The sequence below is a fragment of the Pelecanus crispus genome, chromosome 3 (genome assembly GCF_030463565.1).
Source record: "Pelecanus crispus isolate bPelCri1 chromosome 3, bPelCri1.pri, whole genome shotgun sequence".
Lineage (NCBI taxonomy): Eukaryota > Metazoa > Chordata > Aves > Pelecaniformes > Pelecanidae > Pelecanus > Pelecanus crispus.
This window is the reverse complement of record NC_134645.1, coordinates 6,908,319-6,931,772: the sequence shown is the minus strand read 5'-3', so window position 1 is coordinate 6,931,772 and position 23,454 is coordinate 6,908,319. Positions and strand designations below refer to the sequence as shown.

Sequence of the window (23,454 nt, the reverse complement as noted above, 5' to 3'; positions counted from 1 at the left end):
AGATGAGTGAATACTGTTGACTTTAGTAAAAGTTTGAGACTAGCATTGCATTTACCAATGTGGCTAATTATGAGAGTTGTCTTTGCATACATCCAACTGAAAATTACAGTAAAGATAATAGGAGCTAGACTGAAATGGTAATCATATTGCGCTTGAAAATTCATGCTCATCTCTGAATATGTATTGTTTGTGCTCTACTGTCTGAGGGAGGCTTTTCTTGGATGTTCCAGCTTGAGTCAGTAACATTAAGAAGTTTTGTTGCCTTGACTACTTTAAAAAAAAAAAACCTCTTCCCATGTCAAGCCGTTTGTGCAAAATATATTGCATTAGAGGTCTTTATTCATCATGCAGGAGAGGAAGAAAAGAGAGTGGTGTGCTTGAAATGTATTGTTAGATTTGGCTTGTAGTTGTAATGTAGATTTGAAGTGTCGGAGTTTTATTAATAACTTACGCGGTTTGCTCTTGTCAGTTTTGATATGTACCCCTGTGAGTAATGGGTGTGGAGATGGTGGGCCATAAATTAATTGAAGTGATGGGACGTTTGAGTAAGTTGCTAGGAAACAGGGCAGCAGACCAGCATAAAGGAACTCGAGTAAATCAGAAAGCTGCCCCTGCAGTAGCTAGCAATTCTTCAGTAAATTGAAACAACAATAATAATGATGACGATTTAAAAAAAAAAAATGCATGTAGTCTTGCTTCTTGCATTCATTTTGAGACTAATGACTTTCTTAACAGGCAAACTTGGCTTATGAAGCCATATAGAAAAGTATGGAACAAAAGAATTTCCATGTTCCACTTGTCAAAGTCTTTCTCAACAAGTTTTGTTTCATGGTAGACACATGCTCTTTGTCATAAATCAAATCTGTTGTCTTTCTTAAAGGTTCCAAAGTGTGATGTGTGATATACCTTAAGGGAGCTGTGCATGAATTAACCAAGCAAAGCTTAGCACTGAACTTTGCTTTTATGTTAAGAAAGATCTTTTCGGGGTTTGGCGAGACTGTGAGTAAGAAGGAGGTCAAACTTGGAGATTCCTTTGGTATGCACAGCTCCAATTTCAAACGGCTTGTTTATCCTGAAATTATGATCCTTGTAATTATTTAATATTGGGGCCAATTGCACCAACACACCAGGAAACTACTGAGGTGGAAAAAAACCCTCCAGCATCTAAATGGCTCTAGCATAAAATACAATTAAAGAGAGTTTTGAACACCTTATTTCAACCTTACTTTAAAAAATAAAATAGCCCGTCCCCTTTTTAATGACAAATCTTACTGCTACTGGTTCCTGAAGACGTAAAATATGTTTTCTGGGTAGGCATTGTTTTTTCTGGCTAGAAAGAGATAATGAAGGAGTGTTAGTGTTTTTTAAGCTTTGTGAACTTTTTCCCCCTGTCTTGACACAAGAGGCTTCCAAAATACTAATCTGCAGCTGGTACTAAAGTAATAGCCTTTTGAATCCAAGAGAAAAATATCACTTCATTCAACTGCCTTTTTTTTTTTTTAAAAAAAGAAAAACACACAAAAAATCAAACAGTAGGTCACAGTCATAAAACTAAAGCTTGTTGTTTTGATTTTGTTTTTCCCTCCCTCCAGTAACTTTTTGAAAACTTGTAGAAGCAAATGCTAGATACCGTTCAAGTTTTTCTTAAAGAATGCCTGATAAGTCATCTTGGAGCATGGGCAGATCAGAAGAAATTTTTATAATAACAAAATTCATATTAATCAAATCCACGCTGTGTCATTTATTGTGACTAATAATTTAAGAATAAATCTGCAGCACTCAAGTGCAATGTTTTGACTAGGATTACTATCCAAAATGGAGCTGAGAGTATTAAGTGACATCTGAAGCATAATTAGCACCCACAAGGCCGTTTTTTCCCAGGACTGCAGAGAAGCGATGCATCCATTTGGAGATTTTGGACTTCTTACATGTTCTTAAGAGTTATTTATTCTCCAGTCAGTTCAGAACTTCATCTTCCTGGTAAATCCATTTGACTATATTACCATAATATGTCTAAAAATAAATCCTCGTCCTGCCTGCTCCCAGAATTTTTGTTCTTGTTATGATAAAGGCCTGCTCCAGTTTAACTTCAGTGGCAGCTGGATTTGGCCTGGTGTTAAAGCTTATTCCTAAACTTTCTCAGACTACATATATCCAGCGCTGTCAGCTTGTTTATGCAGCTGGAAGTCCGCATGTCTGAAAACGAATTGCATAAAATTGATGCTTTATGCTTAAAATTCTAGTTAACTCAAGGAAACTTACCGCTTCATTGCAGACTGAAGGCTGGAATAAAAGTAACCTAGTTCTGAAGCTAGCAAAGTTGCGCCTCAGCTAACTAATTGAGATGATTTGCCGTACGAGAGGCCTGCACGCTCAGACATGGCACTTAGTCCAGCTTCAGTTCTTAAGTCCGATGCCCTGCAGGACATGCAAAAACCTTAAGTTACAGTTCTTAAAAGTATTTCTGTGTAGATAATATTAACGACAGGATTGGTTTTGCAAATTCAAACTAAACTTGACTTTGCATTTCTGCTGACAAATAGTAGTTTTGTATGTTAATTGACACAGTTCTAATAATTTTAGCTGGTAACCCATATGCCTTGACATAGGGAAAGACATCAAAACTAGAAGATGTTGCGTTCATTTCTTGTTAGTCTGCGGAGCTCGTGGTTCTGTGGTCGTTATTCTGCAGCATAAATTACACTCATTATTCTTGTAGTATTCAGAAGAAACTGTAAAATGTGGATAGAAGTGGTTAAAGTGGTTTGTAAATAGTCAAACATCCAGAGTCCTTTACCAGCTCAACCCAGTTCTTATGCACTTAGGTAAATAAGTAGAAAGGCTTCTTGTTCAGGCTTGCTCTATGTGAACCTGACTGTTTTGCTTGGCTGGCTACTAGGTATTCTCTCTATTAACCTTGCCACCCTTTTGTAACTGGTGCATTTAATTATCAGTGGGATGCTTTAAACAGGTAGGGGGACTGATAAGAGCAGGTAATCTGCTTGCTGGGGAAGGTTGAAAGCAAGCATTGACATCTTGGCCTACCTGCTAGTCTTTGACAAGTGGGGCTCCGTGAGAAAATAACTCCGTAACGAGATAAGGTGCTGATTAAAATGCTGTTGCTGTACAATGCACCCTGGTAGCAGAGCTCACTTAAAATCATTAGTTTAAAAAGAAAGAAAAGAGGAAAAAAGAGATGCTCTACTTTTTTCTTTTCCTTTTTTTAAAGGAGGGGAGGAGGGAGGACCCCAAGTGTCCCCGCTCTGTCCCAGTGCATTGTTCGGTTAACGCATGCTAGTTTTACGATTGGAATACATTGTAGTCCGGCCACCCAGACAGAGGCATTGACTGCTAATATTAACCAAGAACAATAGTGTGGCCATACTGACTGCAGTGAGGATTACAGAACATAATGGGGCCTATCCAAAAATAATGCTAATACAGGACAAGCAACAGGAAGCAGCAGTAGACTCAGCATTGCTCGGCTCCCAGACAAACCATGGACTTACTTCACACAATGGCAACTTCAGCATATTATGTATTCACAGGATACTCATTATTCCAGCAGGCTTGCCAGATCAGAGATCAGCCTGGTTTACTGGATGCTTAAGCGTATGCATAGTTTGGATAGCGGTACTTTTATGTCCTTCATCATTTGGCAGGAGGGTGGCAGTTGCATCGCAGAGAAGGTCTTGACTTCGGTTACTGGCTTGGCTTGTGCCAAAGCAGAATGGGGCGGGGGGAGTGGGGGGGGGGGAAGTCTCTCTTGGAAGCTGCTAATAAAGTTAAATTTGTTTTCATGTTTTCTCCTTTATGTGGCAATGAAGTGTTTACCGGCACTAACAGCGATGAAGAAACTACTCAAAATGAAGACTAAAGGAACAGTGTGCTCTGTTTTTATGTGGGCATATTCTGATGAGGCTCTTGGCTGGGCTGCCTGTTTGAGGTTCAGCCTAGCTCTTGGCCATGGACTCTGAGGCGTGAGATCGTTACAGCTTAGACCTTGTTTATATACGCAGGACTGAAAGAGTAACAGCTTTATAGGGTGTTGCCTTAGCCTTATGTAGGCTGGCCCAAAGAAGAGCTTCCTGATGATGTTGCATTTGACAAAGGGTTAAGAGGGTTAGGTTGATTCCCTCCTTTTCTGAAACGCAGCCATATCTCCTGTGGATGAGGAACCAGTTGTCTTCAACTCCTTTGAAGGAGTATTCTTTTGTCAAACTTGACTGACTGACCATGGCATGATGTTGTGATGCATCTGTATAGCGTCATCATCACTTGATCGTCACTTGTCATGTGGCAAACAGGGTTACCCAAGTGAGAGTCCTGCTGACGTTTAGAGGAAGTGGTTTTGTGACTAGCCTTAACTCTGCTCAGAGGTGTCACCTTCCCCAGTCCTTGGGCACTGAGGAAAGAGGGAAACTGAGGCGTATTTCTATCTCAGCTCCTTCCAGCTGAAGGGAGGAGGGATTGCCGGAGCTCTTGGCAATTTGCTGTGGCCCGCTGTGACAGCATGCCAGTCTCCTAGCCTTCCTCCCTAGGACGCAGGCAGGGTGCAAGCATCATTCTCAAACTGGTCTTCACAGCTGTGCGTGGCTGGCAGAGCGTGAGGAGAACATTGCTGGGCTTAACCTGCTCTCCTTGTTTGGCAGAGGAGGAGCAGGCACAGCATTCATAATGCAAACTTCCCACTGCGTTTGTCTAGTCATGGTTTCACATGCTCAGCAAAGCTCTTGCATGGTTTAACCACAAGGATAGGAGGGAAAGAAGTTTGACGAGTTGCAACCCCTTTCAGAAAGGAGGCAGTCCTTTCACTAATGAGCCTGATGTTTTAATCTTGCTCTGTCCCACTGACTTGCAGAATGCCTTTAGAAGCCAAAGTACAAAAACAGCTCTTTTGGGTGGATGTCTGCATGAAAGGAGGGAAGAAGGTAATCAAGCCAAGAGCTTTAAACGCCTTCTGCTTACCTGGAGCTGCTAGTATTTAATTTAAATAACCAGAAAAGAGCTTGCCTTGCCCTTTCAGACCCTTAAAAGGGACAGTTGCTGATGGATTTCAGGGTCTTCACAGTCTTTCTTGAGTTGTATTATTAATGGACCGAGACTAAATTGTGGTGTCCTGTCATTGAGGAAAATAACCCTTGCATCATTGGTGCTTTCTTTGTTTTTTGGAGTGTGAACTTAACCATTTCCATCCTCTCACAGCTTAACTCATAGGAGTTTTGCTTAAATTTGACCATGCTGCCTTTCGGTCCTCTGGGCTGATCAAGACTGTAGATGTTCTGCGAAATGTGCCGACTTGCTGTTCCTTCCAAGCTGCCTTTCCTCTTGAGCCAGAATCCCTGCCTTCTGGTCAAGCTCAGGTTTACAGTGGCTAATTGGGTGTGACTCTGGAAAGTTCACTGCTGCCTTGTTGCCTAGGTCATTGCTTTGATGGAATAAGGTGCATGATATGGAATTCTTGTGTCTGGATATATATATATTTATTCAAAGATGGGCAGAGGTCATCTATGAGCATGGGAAAACCTAAACCTCCACGCTGTAAGTAGTCATTCCTGAGATATCTGAATTGTTGATCTATAGAGTGGGGATGATATGCACTTTTACAGTGCAGTCTTTGCACAGAACTGCTTTTTGGAGGAGGGGGCGGGATCGGCTAGAGGTATGCAATAGTTGGATTGTTGAGGGGGCTTGCTACTGTTGTTGTGGTGCTGTGGGTGTCTGTGTGTCTTTTGTTTAGAAGTGTCCCATCTTGAATGCGAAGTCTTGTCCTTTCTTTGCCCCGTGCTGAGAGGGAGAGAGCCAAGAGATTAAACTGCCATTCTTTGTATCATCTCTTTTCAGGACAGGGATTCTTCATTTAAAATATTCAATGAGGTGAGAGGGGGCACATAGAAGCAAGGGAATTGCTAGGGTAGGTCTATTCCCCCTCCATTTTGTTTCCATCCAGTTAAGCAGAAGCGTCTACGCTCTTTAAACAAACTCCTGTGTGGTGTTGGAAAGTGGTCACACAAGTATCTAGCAACAGTAGCACTTAAAGCGAGGATTCAGCCTTTCCTTTCCTTAAGGGCTAGGTGTGTTGGTAAACAGCGCTGAGAACCAACCGGGAACTGTTGCTATGAGTTTAGACAAAATATCTTCCAAAACAATTATGCAAGGCCGAAAGGAAAACATCCTTAACTTTATTGGAAGTAGTGCTAGTTGCCATAATTCATTCTCTATATCATAATATTTTTTTTCAAGCTTGCAGTAACATGTTGTGCTTGTGCTTCTCAATGTTGGTAATTAAACCAGTGAGGAAGCACCCAAGATAGTGCAATCTATATCTGTAATATGGCTCAGGAGTTTTATTCTGGTTTTGTTTGGTTGTTTTTTTTACCTCTGACTTGTGTAAGGACTTCTTAAATCTGCTTTACACATTATTAAATGATCATGTTGTGTTTTGGTTTATTTTGTTTTCAGAGTTTCTTTCAAGTTGACGGACTGGGTCTAGAGTAGTAACTAATAACATGCAACTTTCATGAACTATTAACCAAAAATGGTTTGGGCCAGTGGAGCCTCTGCATAGAAGTTTGGGTGCATGTCTCAGCTTGCCCAGCTTTGCTTACTTTTTGAAGCATTTTCCCACAGTTATCAGTGAATGAAATGGAATCCTAGTCTGCTTTGAATATGAAACATATTTAGGCTATATTCCAAGCTGGTGTCCATCACAAACTAGGTTTTCATTCAGAGGCTGCATGCTGTGTCCAGTCGTGAGAAAGCAGTCTGCTTCAACTCTTTTTTTTTCTTTCCCTCCCCCCGGCCCCCCCCCCCCTTTTTTTTTTTTTTCCTCTCCTCTTAAGGAATTTGAGGTCTGCCTTACACTTGCACCTTGTAGCAGCTTGCACTTGGAGCTGTATCTTGGTTTCTGTTACAGAAAAGGTGTTAAGCACTGCAGACCACAAATGAGCAGACTGTGACCTAGTGCAGATACAATTAAGAAGAAATAAACCTTACGATACACAGCTTCTATGGCAAAGCATCAAAACCCTTCATGGAGGGTTTTTATTTGTTCTATTATTGTTCTGCTCACCAGAAAGATGTTACATTTATTTCCTCATTTACAATTATTATTATATTTTTCCAGTCATGTTCTATTCTTATTTTTCCTCAGCTTTTTTTTTTTTTTTTTTTTTTTTGGAGGGGGCGGTGTTTTATTTTGGTTTTGAATCATTCTGTCAGTTTGGATATGGCTGGCTAAATGGCAATTTTGAAAGATACAGCCTGGATAATAATATCTCGGAGTAGAGCTGGGGGAGGAGAAGATGTTTTAATGGCTCTTGTTCTCAAGTTAGGATTGAAGATAAAGGTGGCTTAGATGTAATAGCTGGCATCTCTCCAACCCATGGAGTCACTTCAGTTAGTTTATGCCTATGATTATTATTACTGGAGGACTAGCGAGCTCATTGGCAGATTAGTGCGTCTGTTAACTGTGACATGGGGTGGATAGTGCATCTTCCCTTTCCCTGCTCTTCCAAATAGTCTGATCTTAGCCTTTGTTTTACAATGCTGCTCTCTCACCCCACCCCCTTCCCATATCCATCAGTCCTTCCCGCAGTTACCTGATACTTGTGGGAGCTGCGATGGCCCTCATGCAGACAAAGCTTTCAAAGGGGGTGCTGAAAAGCAAAGTCCCTAGGGATTGCGCTGTCAAGGCAGAGCACAGTAATCTTAGCAACACTTCTTGCTTTCAGGATGGTTGGGGGAAGGGACATCAAGACTACTTTTCTGTAACTAAAATTCTTTTGAAGCAGTTTTTGGGGGTGGGGGGTTGGGTTTGGTTTTTTGGTTTTTTTTGATGCTGCTATGCTAGCCCGGTGTTTTCTGTCTTCCATGTGCAATTCTTCCACACATGCTTTATTGTGGCTACAGCATAGTGTCAAAGGCTGTACTTCCTGGTTAAGTACATAAGATGCATTAATGATGACAAAGATGAGCTATCCAAGGTGAAAGGTCTTCTAAGTCAGACTGGATAAGGTAGCTTATGGGGTTTCAAGAAGATCATGTTTGTCTCAAGTATAATCTATTACCTATTTATGTTTTCAGGTATTCCATTTTTAGGGCAGAGGCCAGGATTTTTGTTTTTAATTAAAATTGTTGGGGTGGTTTGTTTTTTGTTTTGGGTTTTTTTTTTTCTTCTTACAGTCATGTGTGGCTTTGAAACTAACTCTTATTTCTCTTTTGCAGAGATCCTACACACTGCTTGTTGAGGCATGGGATTACAATGATAACTCTACTAGTAAGTATTCATTCCGCTGGTTTACTTTGTTCAGACACCTTGATTTCCTGTCCATTGAAAGGCCTTTGGTAGTCTAACCAGCTTGCTGAGAAGTAGGGCATGAGGAGAGGGAAAAGCTCTCCCCCAGCCAAGTTGGGGCAACTAGTCCAGGCTGTGCAGCAGGCTGTCTCCCTCGCATTGCCTGTAGAGGGTGAGTAGCTCGCTCACCTAGGCACCAATGGTTTGATGCCTAAAATAGATGCCGTTAATACCCTCTTTCTCCTTTGGGAGAATAAAAGCCAAGGGGTTTCTTCAGGTTTTTTGGTTCTGGTTTTTTTGTTGGTTTTTTGGGGGTGGTTTTTTCCCTAATTAGGAGTGATATTCAGAAGCTTGTTGACTTGGCACCTCGCTATAAACTACGTACTTTCTGAAACTGAACATGCTGCTTTTAAAAAAAAAAAGTACCCAAAAAAAAATCTCCATAAGACTTGGGATAGATTTCCATTTAATGACTGTAGATGAGAAATAGGAATGACTATCAGCTCTTGGGAGTTGGATGTCTGGGGATTTATATTCAGGGGCTGAATAGTATTTACCAGACACTACCTGGTAGAGCTGGCTGGAAATCAAGGTTGGGAATCTTTCACCTGGAATGTCTTTGGTTGGTTTCAGAAACTTTCTGCTAAGCTTTTCCTGTTGGCTAGAGGAGGCTGTATAGAGTCTCTTGGCCTATGACTTCTGCTTATTGCCTACTGTTACTGAAGTAGGTAGGCAAAATTAGCTCTATTTTCAATCTAAGGCTTTAACAGTGCATGGTAAAAGCCTCAGGACAAAGTATGAATCTGAACTCAAAAACCTTTTGTTGACACAACAAGCCTTTCCCTTCAATAAGGAAGCAGCAGCACTGTGGCCCATCTTACACAAATCTTATAACAGCTTCTTGTAGTCCGCTTTGGAATGCCAGGTGACAGCCACACAGTGATGAAATGGACTTCATGCTTCACCAAAGAAAGGCCTTGTAGAAATGTGCACAGTGCTGTGGTTTTACATTTTAATTGGTGAAGAGTACACTGCTTGGGAATGGCCTTTGAGTCTGGGAACTTTCTGCACAGATCTGCTCTATAATTGTGGGTTTTGGGGTTTTTTTTAATATACATGGGATGTCCTATTAGTTCTTAGTTCCAGAAAAGAAGTTGTCCATTGCAGATGATTCATGTGACCTGTCAGTGATAGCCACAGTTTGCTTTACAACCAGCCATGTTCAACACTGTCATAGTACCTGTGATTTCAGGCCTTACCCTAGCACTATCATGGAGTGGTGGCTGGGAGACTTCTTGGCTCTTGACTGTGGAGTGTTTTATGGAGAAGCAGAAAATAGATGGCTGCAGCAGCAGAGTTGTATTAAAAATGGAAGATGCCTGAATTAAAATGAAGGTCTTGTTTACAGTAGGATCTGAGAGTTTTTTCAGACTGGGTTTCTGCCACTTTTACTATTATTAGAGCTCATCTTTTTTCATGAAACAACTGCATTTCCAAAGCTACACAATGAACCCTTTCTTTGCTTTCATGTTCTGGAAGTACAATTGTCTTCAGACAAAATTGCCTCATTTCTCAGCAGTGCATTTGACCAAGTGCCGACATGTTCTTACATATGTTCCTGATTTGCATTGCTGCTCTAGCTTTGCTGTCACATATCCATCTGTAGGTCACTTCAGTCACTGTACTGCACAAAGCTTTTCCTTTGTACCACATTGCTTTACTTAGAGGCAGCTTTCCCATAGCTGAAGAGTAAGTCTTGAAGAACTAGTTAAGGAAATCATTAGAACTAAACAATTGTCATCATATAAGGTGATGAGTATTATTTTTGATGTTCAGGTTTTTCTATATCCTAATTACCGCTGAATTGTAAGCTCGATCGCTCTCTCAAAAAAAAAAGTGGATTTAGTAGGTTTTGTGTAACTTTTCAATGGCTTTAGCATCCTCTGATCAATGCAGTCGTTAGGAGATCCTAGAGTGGATGCTTCCTTCCCCCCTCTACATTCCACTCCTCCTACGTTCCCTTTACCACATACTCTCTCTTGTCTCACTTCCAAGAGTGGCTTGCAGTTAAATTCTGGCCCTGTTGATGAGAATCGTGCTTTGTTGGAGCCAAGATTCAGCTTAAATGGTTTTCTTACTCTGGTTCTTGTCTAGATGCCATCTTGCTACTGTCGCTTCATACTTAAAGCTAATGGGGCTGACATTGCATCTCAAACTATGTCAAAGAGCTATTGTAAATTACTGGTGTCAGTTGTATGTGAATTCCAGTCGGGCATAAGAGACTTCAGCACAATGTAAACCAAGCCATGGCTGGAAGTTGTGTGAAACAAAGACTTTCAAAAATAACTGTGGTGTCCTTGGCCACCCAAACTGCTTAGAGGAGTCTGGGCTTTTTTGTTGTTGTTTGCTTCCTGATGCTGCATAGTTATAATTTCCAGAAACTGGAGCACTGAAAAGCAAAGGTGGGCAGTCAAAATAGCTGATTTCCCTGGGCTGAAAACCTTTGATACAGTTGCCAACTGAATAAAAAGACAGATTAATGGCTTTGAAGTGTAGCCACAAAAAGTGAATGAAACCAACAAACTCTCTGACAGCGAAGTGCAGAGTGGAAGCTAAAGATGCACAGAAAGCCTCTCTTCCACATCATCAATTTCTAATTGGTTAATGTTTCCTCTAACCTTTCTATCAAAGCATGGGATTCTGAGTCAGATGATGTCAGGGGAGTTAGAAGGATCGCTTTCTCTCAAGCCTGGCTGACTGCTGCTTTTTATTTACTTAGCCAGTCTGCTGCTTTGGGATTGCTTACTATAAAACTTAAAACGTTGTTGGTGCAGGCTAAGAATGGAAGAGTTGTTGCAATGCCTTCCCTGAAGTCTGGGTCAGCACACTTGTGTAAGTGCATACTGACAGGTGGGAATAGGGAAGGGTGGAGAAATTTTTGTACAAGAAGGAACATGCCAATAGTTCATTGTGAAAACTGTGGGTGATGGCTAATGGAAAGGGATCTTAAGTCTGCGAGACCTTACTCCAATTTAAATGTACGGTGGTAGCTTTATAATGTGTATCAAATGAAAGGCATTTTAGCCATGATCCAAAGTGAAATCGCAGCTGGTTTTCATCTGGGCCCTTGGAAGAAAATAAAGTCCAGTGGACTAATAAGGATGTTTCCATTTGAGTTCAGCCTGTGGTTAAGGGCTCAAAAGAGCTGGTGGCTGGAGTGAGATGTCATAGATGTACAGCAAGGACATGCTTCTTAATGAGCTGGCAGATAGGGGAAGAATGATAGAGCCGAGGCAAGAGGACAGATCTCTTTTCCAAGGCAATTGTTTTTCTGGTGCCAAGGACTGAAATAGCTGTCAGTGGTATGTTTCCCACAGGGAACAGGCAAAGACTGGAAAAGCAAGAGTGTGTGTGTGTGTGTGGAGCAGGGGGTGGCTTGCAAAACTAAATTGAGCGTCATTCCCCTTTTTTTTCCTGCCACTTACAGGAGAAAAGGATAGAGTTGTTTTACTCGCAAGAAACAGGATGTCTTTATGCACAGGCTCGGTATTTGGGGAAATGCATTTGCTTTCCAGCGGTGCTGTAGATCGGGGTGTAATCTTGGCAAGTGCAGCAAAGCCATCTCCAGCATGCATGAGTGGAACTATAATTGCTTGACTAGCCCCATTCAAGGCGAATAGATATGCATCTGCTTAAGTACCTCTTAGAATTAGTCAGTAATCTCGTTGATGAGATCTAAGAGCCTTACACCTGCACAGCACAGGACATGATATTGCTCTGGATATACCAGTATGGAAAAGTCCTTAGGCATCTACATTACTTGTGAATGGGATTTAAATTAATAAAGGCCTGCATGCATTTGAAAGTCTCACACATAGATGTGGGGTTGGGGGCTTAGTGCCAATGAATAATTAAGACTGATTTAAATGGAAAATATTATAGAACCAGAAATACCAGAAGGTGAATAAGAAGTTGTTGCCCTTAATTTCACAGTGTAAACACTTAACGAATGCTGTAGTCTCAAGCCAAGAATACCCCCAAAAATAGGTAAATGCTTGCAATGTCTGTGTGTTAACACTCTTCTGTGGTTGTGCAGCAAGTGCTTTGACTTAACTTTACTCAAAAGTGCAGAGAAGCAGGCAGGATCTAGTGGTGGATTGATAATGGGTATCTGAGGCTCGAGAAGCCCGTTTGGAAGTTCTTTTTGAAAGATACAAATCAAAGGTCCTTAACGATACATTTAAAAGTAGTTTAGATGAAAAACTGCCCATGTGTCATCTTAAGCTTTATGTAGCAACTTCATTAGTCTTCAACTCTGCCTTATGTAAAATCCCCAAACTTTCTTTTGTAATTCTTGGAAGAACAAGCTGAACATAAGTACATTTTAATTCTTAACACTCGGATGTGCCAGTATTTCACACGCTGCTTTCTAACACACCATTGGCAAACTGCCCTTCTACCTAAAATTATTCTGTCGCTGGATTATGCTCCCATATACAGAACAGTGTAGCCTGGTACTTACTTTTGGTTTTGTACTATGTCTGCAAGGATATTTTGGCTGTTTTATGATAAACTTTCACTCGGCAGCTAAGTGCTTGCTAGCGGCAGGTCGTAAGGCAGTGTCAGATCATTTGAGTCACAAGACCTGGACTACAAAGTGAAATACCACAGATATATACAATGTTCCGAACTAATGTGAAATATTATTATTTCAAGCCATAATTTAGACAGTTGTAGGGCTCTAAAAGCCAGAAGACTTTTGCTGGAACTAAACGTTAAGTGCAAAGTCTAAACTTTGAAATGCCTTATAGAGAAAAGGGAGATCTATAGCACATATATGCAGTAATTTGAGTTCTCTGCTTTGAGCTTGGGTAGTCTTGAATTTTTAGTGTCATCTCACATCTGAAGAGAGAACTTCCATGGTGTTTCTCAGCCAAAACCTGGTGAGATCACTGATGCCATCTGAAAGCAAGAGCAGCTAGTTTTCAATTTAGTGTTTGCACCAGAGTCCCAGAAGGCCGCAAACCTTTTGTGGTGCTTATGTTCAGTTTGTAGACATTGCTTTATTAGTCTTTTGCACTATGTAGTTTTTGTAAATATTTTGTAAATTTTCCAGTCAAAAACAAAACTAGGTCCATTGATAGAGAAGCAGGGAAAACCACATTCTGTACCAATCTGTTGGAGCTAGAGGTAAAAGCAGCTGAATTTTCTTTAATCATGAACTGTATGATTCTTACTGGATGTCCTTACAGTGCAAAAGAGATAAGTGATTGGCAGTGACCTAACAGTCCCTTTTGATTTCAAGCTCTGTTCAGTTTGATAATGCTACATGTGTGTTTCAGTTAATGGTTTGTAGCTCCAGGGCAGCCTTATCTTACTCTCTAAAACAGAAAATTAATAAAACCAACTGGCTGCCTCAGAGTGTCTTGCCTGCGAAGCTAGAGAGCTGTGATGTGGGACATAATGATACCTAAATGAAGTTTTAACTCTGACACCTCTTCTGACTTCTAGATCCCGATCGCATTATTGAGAAGGCATCCCACTCTGGCATGATCAATCCAAGCCGCCAGTGGCAGACTTTGAAACACAATGCAGGAGTTGCCCACTTTGAGTATCAAATCCGTGTGACTTGTGCAGAACATTACTATGGCTTTGGCTGCAACAAGTTTTGTCGACCAAGAGATGACTTCTTCACTCACCATACCTGTGACCAGAATGGCAACAAAACCTGCTTGGAAGGCTGGATGGGACCAGAATGCAACAAAGGTTTGTGACGAATGCTCGACCCCCAGATGATGAGTGGGCTTGGATGGGATTTGAGTGCATCGTGTCCAGGTTGCAATTCAGTGGTCAGTTTGTGCAGACAACAGGGATAAGGACTGATGGGACAGCGACTAGCTCTTTACACAGAGAACGAGGGGCAGGAGAAGACTAGTTTCTGCCTTGTTTTAATATCTTGGAGAGGTCTGACAAGTACTGGGCACTTAACAGATGTGTTCTTTCTCTGATTATCCACATCTTTGCCCTTGGGAAGAAAACCCAGCCCATTGACTTCAATGGGAGTTCTCCTGCTGACTTCAAAAAGGATTTCCCCTTTGGTGCAGAACTTCAAGACAAGCAGGAAGGAGAGACTTGCTTTAGAGCTGACCTGGCAAGTGTAAAGCTTTGGTGTTTGAAAAGTCCCAGGCTGTTTGTTCTACCTGAGATGATGTTTAACATGTTTATTAGGGAATGGCAACTACCTAGGTAATTTCAGAAGGAGAAAGCAGGACTCTGAATAGGAACAGGCTATCAGCATGTCTTGCTGACCGAGTTTGCCTGCGATTTGAATCGACACTCACCTTAACATCCTGCCTGTTCAGAGATGTGGCTCAAAAGTAAATCCAGAGTAGTTAAAAGTTGCTTTGAATTAGATGTAAAGGCAGGGAGAGTGGGCCACTTCACCTGCAAAAGACAGAGAAAGGAAACCTGTAGACTGAAAGTGACTTGAGCTCTCTAAGGCGAGACGGTTTCTTTTGCACAGAAACAACTCTCTGAACAGCATTAGGTACGATTCCTCTGCAAAGCTAGCCAATAGATTTCCTATTGCAGGGAGCCACCTACCTTGGTTGGCTTTCCAGTAGACTTGATATGAGAGACTTGTTAAAACCTTGGATTTAGTAGGATTACAATGCTAGTTAGAGATTAAAACATTCCCACGAGTGTGAAGATGCGGGAGGCAGGCAGCATGCTGATACTCTTCTTTTTTGTTTCAACAGCTATTTGTCGTCAGGGATGTAGCCCCAAGCATGGCTCTTGTACAATTCCAGGAGAGTGCAGGTAAATGCTCCCTCTCCCTTCTTGTTTCCCTCCCACCCCCCCAAATAATTAAACAAGCGATGCTAAACACGATAGGATTGGGGAGGGAGGGTGTTTTTGGAGTCATGTTTTTGACCAAGGCACATTATTCATGCTGACTTGCCCAGAATAAGGGGGGAGAAGGCTTTTAATGCACTGATAATTTTAAGAAGCTTTTGGTTTGTGAAATGGTGGCACCGGGGGGGAGGGGAGTATGGGATAAATCATGTGAATGCTGCCTAATGAGCACTAACTAATTGTTTCTGTACAAATAGTGCAAATGTTTTGTGGGTATGGTTTTTCTCAACAGCCTGATTAATAGGCTTTTTCAACTACAAGCCTGAAGTACAGCGTGGCTCTTCTCTCCTCTTCTCCCTTTTGCCGTTTCCCCCTTCCTCCCTCCCACCCTGGTTTCTTCCATCAGTAGGCAAAAGTCAAGCATTCTTTAGAATGGGATTAGTTAAATTTCTCTGTTCCTTTACCATTGTGAGCCAAGGCTCCAAGTGCTGAGAGGTTAATAGCTGGATGAAATCTTGTCAGTAGGCTCCGATGAATGCAGAATTTCACTCCCGTGCTTTGAAGTCCACTCTCTCCTGGCAAGGAGACAATGGGAAGCAGAGTTTCTCCATAACCCAACAACTAAATATTTGGAATGCCTCAAAATATACAGCATATATTGACAGCACAGGGAAGTTTTCTCCTTTACTAATAGAGGGTTAATGGATATGAAACGTGGACATTCTTTATCAACAAACTGGTTGTAAGTTGCTTCATGTAACCCTTTACCGTATCTGCTTACACGCGATAGGAAACCGAGGGCTTCTGAGGTTACAAAATGTTGATACTGATCCTGTGTAGGAAGAGTTAGAAGTGAAGCTTGGCTATTCACGATTAAAACTCAGAAGTCTGAAGGAACAGAAAGTAATTTTTCTGCCTGACAAACATATCGCTGGATTCTCTATTGCTGGAAGCTTTTGCATGAAGCGGACTGCTTTTCTTTCTAGATAAGCTGTAGTTCAAACAAGAACTAAATCTGGGGTGTCTGACAGACTATATAAGAAGTCAGCCTAAGTAGTCACAGTGGTTCATTCTTTCTCTCTGTCCCTGTAATCAATGCTTCAAAAACAAACAAACAAAAAAATAAATCGTCAAGGAACATTCTGAAAGTAAGGTAGGAAGTAACTTCTCGTCCTCCACAAGAGATATAGCAAAGTGAAAGTCAAGCCGCAGGATGGACTGTTGTAGGTTGTTCCGCAATTGTAATGTTTAGCAGCACTGATAGAAGCTGGTTAACCCCCAGAACACCAAATCTAAATCTTTTTTTAATTAAAAAAAAAAAGAAAAAAGCCAAGCAAGTAGTAGGAAGTATCGGGGGGCCAGATGGCGAGAGGAGTGTATCAGTCAAGGCTACCAGTGATTTGTGCTTCTGTCATCAGAATAAACATGCCTGGTAGGGGTTGCTGTCTCCTAGTCAGAACAACAGGCTTTGTTTCCAGATTTTTTTTCTTTCCTTTCTCTTTCTAAGTCTCTTACCTCCCACTCACTGCCCAGACATGCACTAGTGCTCTTATTTACTTAAGGTGCAACTTTCCCACACTTGATTTGCATAGTCTTGAAACAATGCTGTCCTTCTGGTGCTTTCAGATAACTTCTGCTTGCCAAGTTAGACCAATATCTTTAAAGTGAACACAGAAAACAAGATTCTATTTTCTTTTAAGTTTTGATGAGTCATATAGCCTGTATGTTACAAATGCAACAGCGTTTAAAAATAACATCCCAGCAGAAACTGCTCTGGGTTCTGGTACAATAGACAACTTGCAAACATTCTTAAAATATCCTTTTCCCTTTTGGTGCGAGTCACTTTCCTTAATGCAGGCCAGCCAGCAAAACCATATTTACTCATGAATCACTATACAAGGAAAGTTAACTTTAAATTTCTCATGAGAAACTGCTGCATACATATTATTAGACAAGAATTATTGCCATGAATCTTTTTCTGGAATCAATATTGAACTTTCTTTTTTAAATGCCCATAGCCTTATCCAATTTTGTTTGTTACACTTTGAACCTGATGTTTGAAGAAAGTCGTATCTTTGGCTCTAAAGCTCATCGCTTTTTTTCTGTGTGTGTTGTGTTTGGTTTTTTGTTTTTAATTACTTTACACTTGCTTTAAAGAAAACAAAAAACCTACCCCTTTGATTTGGCAGAAAGGAGTAAAAGTCTCTATTTGGATACCTGGTTTTGCAGGTGAGGTCCCTTAGTTTTGCTTGTGCGCAAGCTCACAGGCAAGTTGCTTTGAATGCAATACAAATTAAAAGGGTATGTTCCTAAATTTTGATCTTTGTGCATTATTATTATATTCCCTATACAGAAGGATTTTCCAGCAGCTACTTCAGAGAGGTTATTTTGCCTGATCTGGTTTTCTTTCATGTTCTTTGCACACAGAGACACATAAGTTGGACTAGCTGCTTTTTTTTTAACACACAAACTAATAAGAATTTCCCATTGACTTTGAATAGGCTGCTATTGAAATAGCTATTAAAAAAAAAAAAAGTTAATTAGGATGCAGGTTGTCACCTGAAATTTTTAGAAGGGAATTTGGACTTACCAGTAGCTGTGTGTGATTACCCATTGGCTAGATCCTTCTAGCTTTTTCCCATGAGAAGAAAGTGCCAGTAGAAGAATGGTGGGGGGGGTTTATAAATAGAAAGCTTAGCTGACTTCTGTACAGATGAGGTTTGTTTTCATAATTTAGTGACAGCTTAGTGCATAACTGCTGCTGATCGGTTACTCTCAGGACTTGTTAATGAAATACAGTACCTCAACAAACCCTTGCTTTTCATTTTCAACTTGTTTTGCTTGTTTCTATCTGTAGATCCACTTTAATTTGAAGAATCTTTGGTCTGTCTTGCTACTGAGAATTAAATGAAAGCCAAAATGAGCTTTCCCTTAAGGGGGCTTTACTTTAAAAGAACCTCTTCCTTTTAAGTATGGAATTCAGGTAGCTCACTGATACTGGCAATGAATAATTTAAATAATAATAAATTTTTCTCCAGACATGAAATTAAAGTTTCTCGGAACCGGATATGTTTTAGTTTTTCCCTGAAAAGAGGTTAGCATCAATCAAACTCTGAAATACACTGACAACTGATCTTCTTTGAACACGTGTAAAATCCTGACGTGTGCTGTTTTCTTTCATCTCTTACTGCGGCCCAGTCCGTACTTGCTGCGTATGTCTGCTAGTTCAGAATAAGGTTAGCTTCCGATAGAGCGGAAAACTCCTAACGCTTTGCTACCGCCTTGCCAAGCGCTCCGAGTTGGTGTTTATGGTTTTGTTTGTCTTCCTGTAAACCCAGTGTGGCTGAAATGCCTGGAACCTTGTATTCATGGGGATCTCTGGATAACTATTGTTTCTACTGACTTTTTCTCCCCCCCTCAATTTATAAAGCACCCTGTCAAAGTCCAGGGATTGATTTGTAGTGCACACCCACCCTCTCTGCCACGTTTGTATGAGGCTCCAAAAGAGTATTATTGTGCTGAATGGCCTCATGCTGGTTCTCTCAGAACAGTTATTCTTTTGTCAGGAGGCTGGCTACAGAGACCTTGGCAAAACTACTAAAATGTTTGTTTACAAGAAACCATCAAACAAACCTTGAATAGCTTCTCCCCTCCCCTTGTCCTGCCCTTCTACCTCACCTCCCCAGTCTTTCTGCAAGTTTTGGATTTCCACGCTCACATCTACACAGAGCAGTTCTAACGGATTTTTTGATGTGTTTCCCTGTTATGATTTTCTCTTTTTTTTTTTTTTCTTTCCCTCCCCTCCCTTTTCTAAACGAAGGTGTCAGTATGGATGGCAAGGCCAGTACTGTGATAAGTGCATTCCACACCCAGGATGTGTCCATGGCACTTGCATTGAACCATGGCAATGCCTCTGTGAAACCAACTGGGGTGGTCAGCTCTGTGACAAAGGTATGCTAATCTTATGGATAGCCAAGTGTAACACTTGAATTTTAACACCGGCAGGCTTAGCAAGGAGAGAGTGCACGTGAGACTGAGTGAGTGAGCCTCCTGAGACATGGTGGGAGGTTTTTTTTGTCCTTCAGCTACTTAGCATTGTCTCCTCTGCTGTTCTGGCCTTGTTAGCATACGTGCTTAACTTTTCCCTGTCCTGTCCTACTCTTGTGTGCGGATGTATTCTGTAAAGGCTCTAGAATAACAGAACAAAGCATGCGTGTGGTGATGTTTCAGTTCTTTTTCAACCATGGCTTTTAATGCTCCTCACCTCTTGCAGATCTGAACTACTGTGGAACCCACCCACCCTGTTTGAATGGTGGTACCTGCAGCAACACTGGCCCTGATAAATACCAATGTTCCTGCCCTGAGGGCTACTCGGGACAGAACTGTGAGATTGGTAAGTGTTTGACCCAACCGCTGAGCTGCTGCTTGGCAGTTAATTCTTGCCTTGTTTTGGATATATTTTATGAGGTTGGGGAAAAGTCAATTTCTGATAGTAATTATGATGTCAGGGCTAGCTACAAAGATCCAGACTTGCTTGTTCGTGCTTCATCATGAACAGTTAGTATCTCTGAACATCGGCCTTCTGCTCACCGGGGAGATCGCTACAAGTTACCTTGTCTGGCTCCGAGTCAGACAGGTGCAAGTCAGCATGTTGATGAGTTTAGCAGGGAAGATGACTTCCCGCTGGCTAGCAGGTTTTTGATGCACAGCTCTCACGGGAGAGCAATGTGTCAAGAGTAATGATGGTATGTCCAGAGTAGAAGCGTGTGGAGGGAGCAGCGGGTGGCTTCTGGGGATATTGCTGTAGTCTCTACCATGACGTACTCCTGTCCCGGTGCAGCGGAGCACGCCTGCCTCTCTGATCCTTGTCACAACGGAGGAAGCTGCTTAGAGACGTCTGCGGGATTTGAATGTGTGTGCGCGCCTGGCTGGGCTGGACCAACTTGCACTGATAGTAAGTCCTTTCAAAATTGTATTAAAAACATGCTAGTTTGCTGTTTGAGGTCAGTCTTTCTAATCCCTGATAAACTTACAGGGCAGCCTGCTTAACCTTTCCCAGGTTGAGCATTGGTTTTTGGCAGCCATTTGTACCACTGGGCACTCTCTTCTCCTTTGCTTGTACCGAGGTTTTTGTTAAATACCAGGGGAAAGAATGGCCAATGGCTTCTTGAAAGAAGCAGAACACCAAATTTTGGTAGCATTCTGGCACGTTGTTTAAAATACTGTTTAGAGAGACTCGCTGGATCAAAATCTGACTTCCACTTGCAAAAAGGTCACAGGCGTAAACTTCTTCCCCTGTGCTTTGAACCCCCTTTCACACTACTATTATTTTTAAAGGAGGCTTTTGCTGAAATCAGAGTAGACCTAGAAATTACAAGTAGAAGTCCTGTCGTCTTTCTGTTCCTCAGGGCAAATCTTAGTAGCAGCAACCATTTATCAAATTTGTCAGTTACTGACACTGCCTGTTTGGTAACAGAGCTCAGCCTCTCCTTACTCTGCATTACAGATATTGATGATTGTTCTCCAAATCCCTGTGGTCATGGAGGAACTTGCCAAGATCTAGTCGATGGATTTAAGTGTATTTGCCCACCTCAGTGGACTGGCAAAACATGCCAGCTAGGTGAGAACTGCTTTTCTCTTCATCCAGTGTTGCTTGGGCTGGGGCGTGGGGACAAATGCGAAAGGGATCATAGCCCAGCAGGCGAGGGCAATCGTGCCCTTTGCATTAGGCACATTTATGGTTCTGAAGCCTATGGATGTATCCTGGCATATTGGGAATATTAAGTATCGGTGTTTGCAGGACTGGAGGTCTAGGACAGTCTCAAAGCAGAGAGTGGCTTCTTTCTGTCATCGTTCTGCTGATGCATGCTAGCAGTTGAAGGAAATAGTTAACTAAGCCAAAGAGATGTACTTTAAACCCTAAATGAACTGAAGTGGGGAGGGTGCATGTGTATGCGTTCCAGTCCCGCCTCCACATGTATTTCTTCCTTTAGCCTGTGAGAAAGTTGCTGTGTCTCTTCAGCCATGTCAACTCCTCCAGACCAAGGAGTTCACAGCTGGGTTCCAAAATGCGGATGATCTCATGAAGAATGAGCTGTCTGCATTCTTTACACAACACACTAATCCCAATGACCAGGCTGCAGCACTCCTCCTTCAAAATGCTCGGTTGAGATGTGGGGGGGGGGGGGGGGGGGGTGTGAGAGTTGCTCTTAATGACTGGCTGGGTAATTATCAAATAATTAGCGTAGCCTGTATGTTCTAATTGCAGCGAAATTGAAAGAGACTTCAGAGATTGATGTATGATTGACTTCTGTTTGTTCAAGTCACGCTAATCCATGCTGTATATTACAAGTTCCTCTTAGATCTGAATGAATTGCTGGTGATCGCTGTGAAAACCAGCTGTAGGCTTTTTTTTTTTTTCTTTTCCCTTCTCCCCGCTGCCCTACAAGCCCTGCATTTGGCCATTCCTGTTGTTTTTTCAGATGCGAATGAATGTGAGGGCAAACCCTGTGTCAATGCCAACTCCTGCAGGAACCTGATTGGCAGCTACTATTGTGACTGCATTACTGGCTGGTCTGGCCACAACTGTGAGATAAGTGAGTGTCTATATCCTTGGGTTTATTAAAGGCCAGTTGCGTGTGTATATGTATGTATGCCGCAGAGTTCTAAGCTCAGATTTAAACATCAGGCAGAGTCCCAGCAGTTGATGTTTTTAGAAAGGGAGTAGTTGGTGCAGAATGAAAATACACAATTTTATCAAACTCATTAGTCCATAACATAGCTATATTCTGATAAAGCGACTAAAACAATGATGTGAAGTTTCACTGCCTCTACTAGAAGAATCGCAAAAGGTTCCCACCCATTATAATAACCTTATCTCAAGGCAGGCATGCAGGAAACTTGACAAAAGGTTTATCTAGCTGCAGTTTGAGAGAGACTTGAACTCTGTATCTAGTGTAAATATATGCTCACCTTCTAACCACACTAATTTTATTACAGATATTAATGACTGTCACGGACAATGTCAGAATGGAGGATCCTGTCGGGTGAGCCATTCTTGGTTTAGTTTGGTTTCCCTGAGACTCGCAACAGTAACTAAAACATTTGAGTGTAAATGCAAATAGTGTGGCAAATAGCAATTACCTGGTATAAATTGTCATTTCTTTGAGTTGGGGGGGAGCGCCTGTGTCATGCCACGGCATGTCAGGGTATGTGTATAGAACAGCAAGGGCAAAAAATATAACTGCAGTACATGAGTCATTTTCACTGCCGGTGTCACCAGTGAATGGGCTGGCGGTTGGGCAAACTGCCTACCGTAAATGTAGATACTCCACTGCGAAATGTGGATTAATGTATCCTGCCTGGAAATTAAGAACAGAAGCCAATACTGGAGGGGGTGTGTGTGTGTGTCTGTGTTTATTTCCCCGCCCCCCCGCCAAATATTCCTGCCTTGTTTGGATGTAGTAAGAGGATTTTTTTTTTTTTTTTTTTTTTACTGTCTGTTTGGTTTTTTGTGGGGTTTGGTTGTTTGGTTGTTTTTTTTTTTTTTTTTAACTTCCTTTAATAAGAATATATCAAGAGGGAGGAAAAAACCTTAACTCTAAATTTTCTTGTTCCTTCCCAGGACTTGGTTAATGGTTATCGGTGTATCTGTTCACCTGGCTATGCAGGAGATCACTGTGAGAAAGACATCAATGAATGTGCAAGTAACCCTTGCATGAATGGGGGTCATTGCCAGGATGAAATCAATGGATTCCAATGTCTGTGTCCTGCTGGTTTCTCAGGAAACCTCTGTCAGGTAAGAAGCATGGGTGAAAGGCAGGCCCGCAGCAGTGGCGTCTCTACCGGCGCTCGGGATCTGTACGCCGAATGCCTCGCATCCAGTGAACCATAGTATAAAGTTGTACTCGATATCACTGTCAGCCTGCCAAGAAAGTGCTTGATTAATATATATTGCGGGGGGAAAAAGAAAGCAACAAAAAACCCTGACAGGCTGCTGAGGATTCTTTTCGTTAAACAGACTGCAAGTGTTTGCGTGTCAGGTTTTGTTGAGCACTATTAACTTTTGGTGGCTGTTTAATATCAAGAGTGCCGTCTGCTGAAATAGTTGCAGGTTTAACCAAACTCTGTGCGTTATGAACAATTCACTGAGGCAGCAGATAAAAAGGTCAGATTCCACAACGTTTGCCTGTCATAGTGAGGGAAAGCTATGATAAAATTTCTGTTTCACTCAGCCTCCCCCCCCCCCCCCCCTTTTTTTTTTCTCCCTCCTTTTTATTTCCCTTTCCTCTCTCTGCACTCCT

At 41.7% G+C, this 23,454-nt stretch overlaps 1 protein-coding gene across 1 annotated transcript in view; it reads left to right on the top strand.

Moving 5' to 3' along the window:
- Positions 1-23,454, top strand: part of JAG1 (jagged canonical Notch ligand 1) — a 34,923-nt gene that overhangs the window by 4,098 nt on the left and 7,371 nt on the right. The window contains exons 3-12 of the mRNA XM_075707502.1: positions 8,227-8,278; positions 13,808-14,062; positions 15,055-15,115; positions 18,972-19,102; positions 19,425-19,544; positions 19,992-20,105; positions 20,658-20,771; positions 21,634-21,747; positions 22,151-22,197; positions 22,776-22,949. Coding sequence (XP_075563617.1) covers positions 8,227-8,278; positions 13,808-14,062; positions 15,055-15,115; positions 18,972-19,102; positions 19,425-19,544; positions 19,992-20,105; positions 20,658-20,771; positions 21,634-21,747; positions 22,151-22,197; positions 22,776-22,949 — 1,182 coding nt within the window. The remainder of the gene's footprint in view (positions 1-8,226; positions 8,279-13,807; positions 14,063-15,054; positions 15,116-18,971; positions 19,103-19,424; positions 19,545-19,991; positions 20,106-20,657; positions 20,772-21,633; positions 21,748-22,150; positions 22,198-22,775; positions 22,950-23,454) is intronic.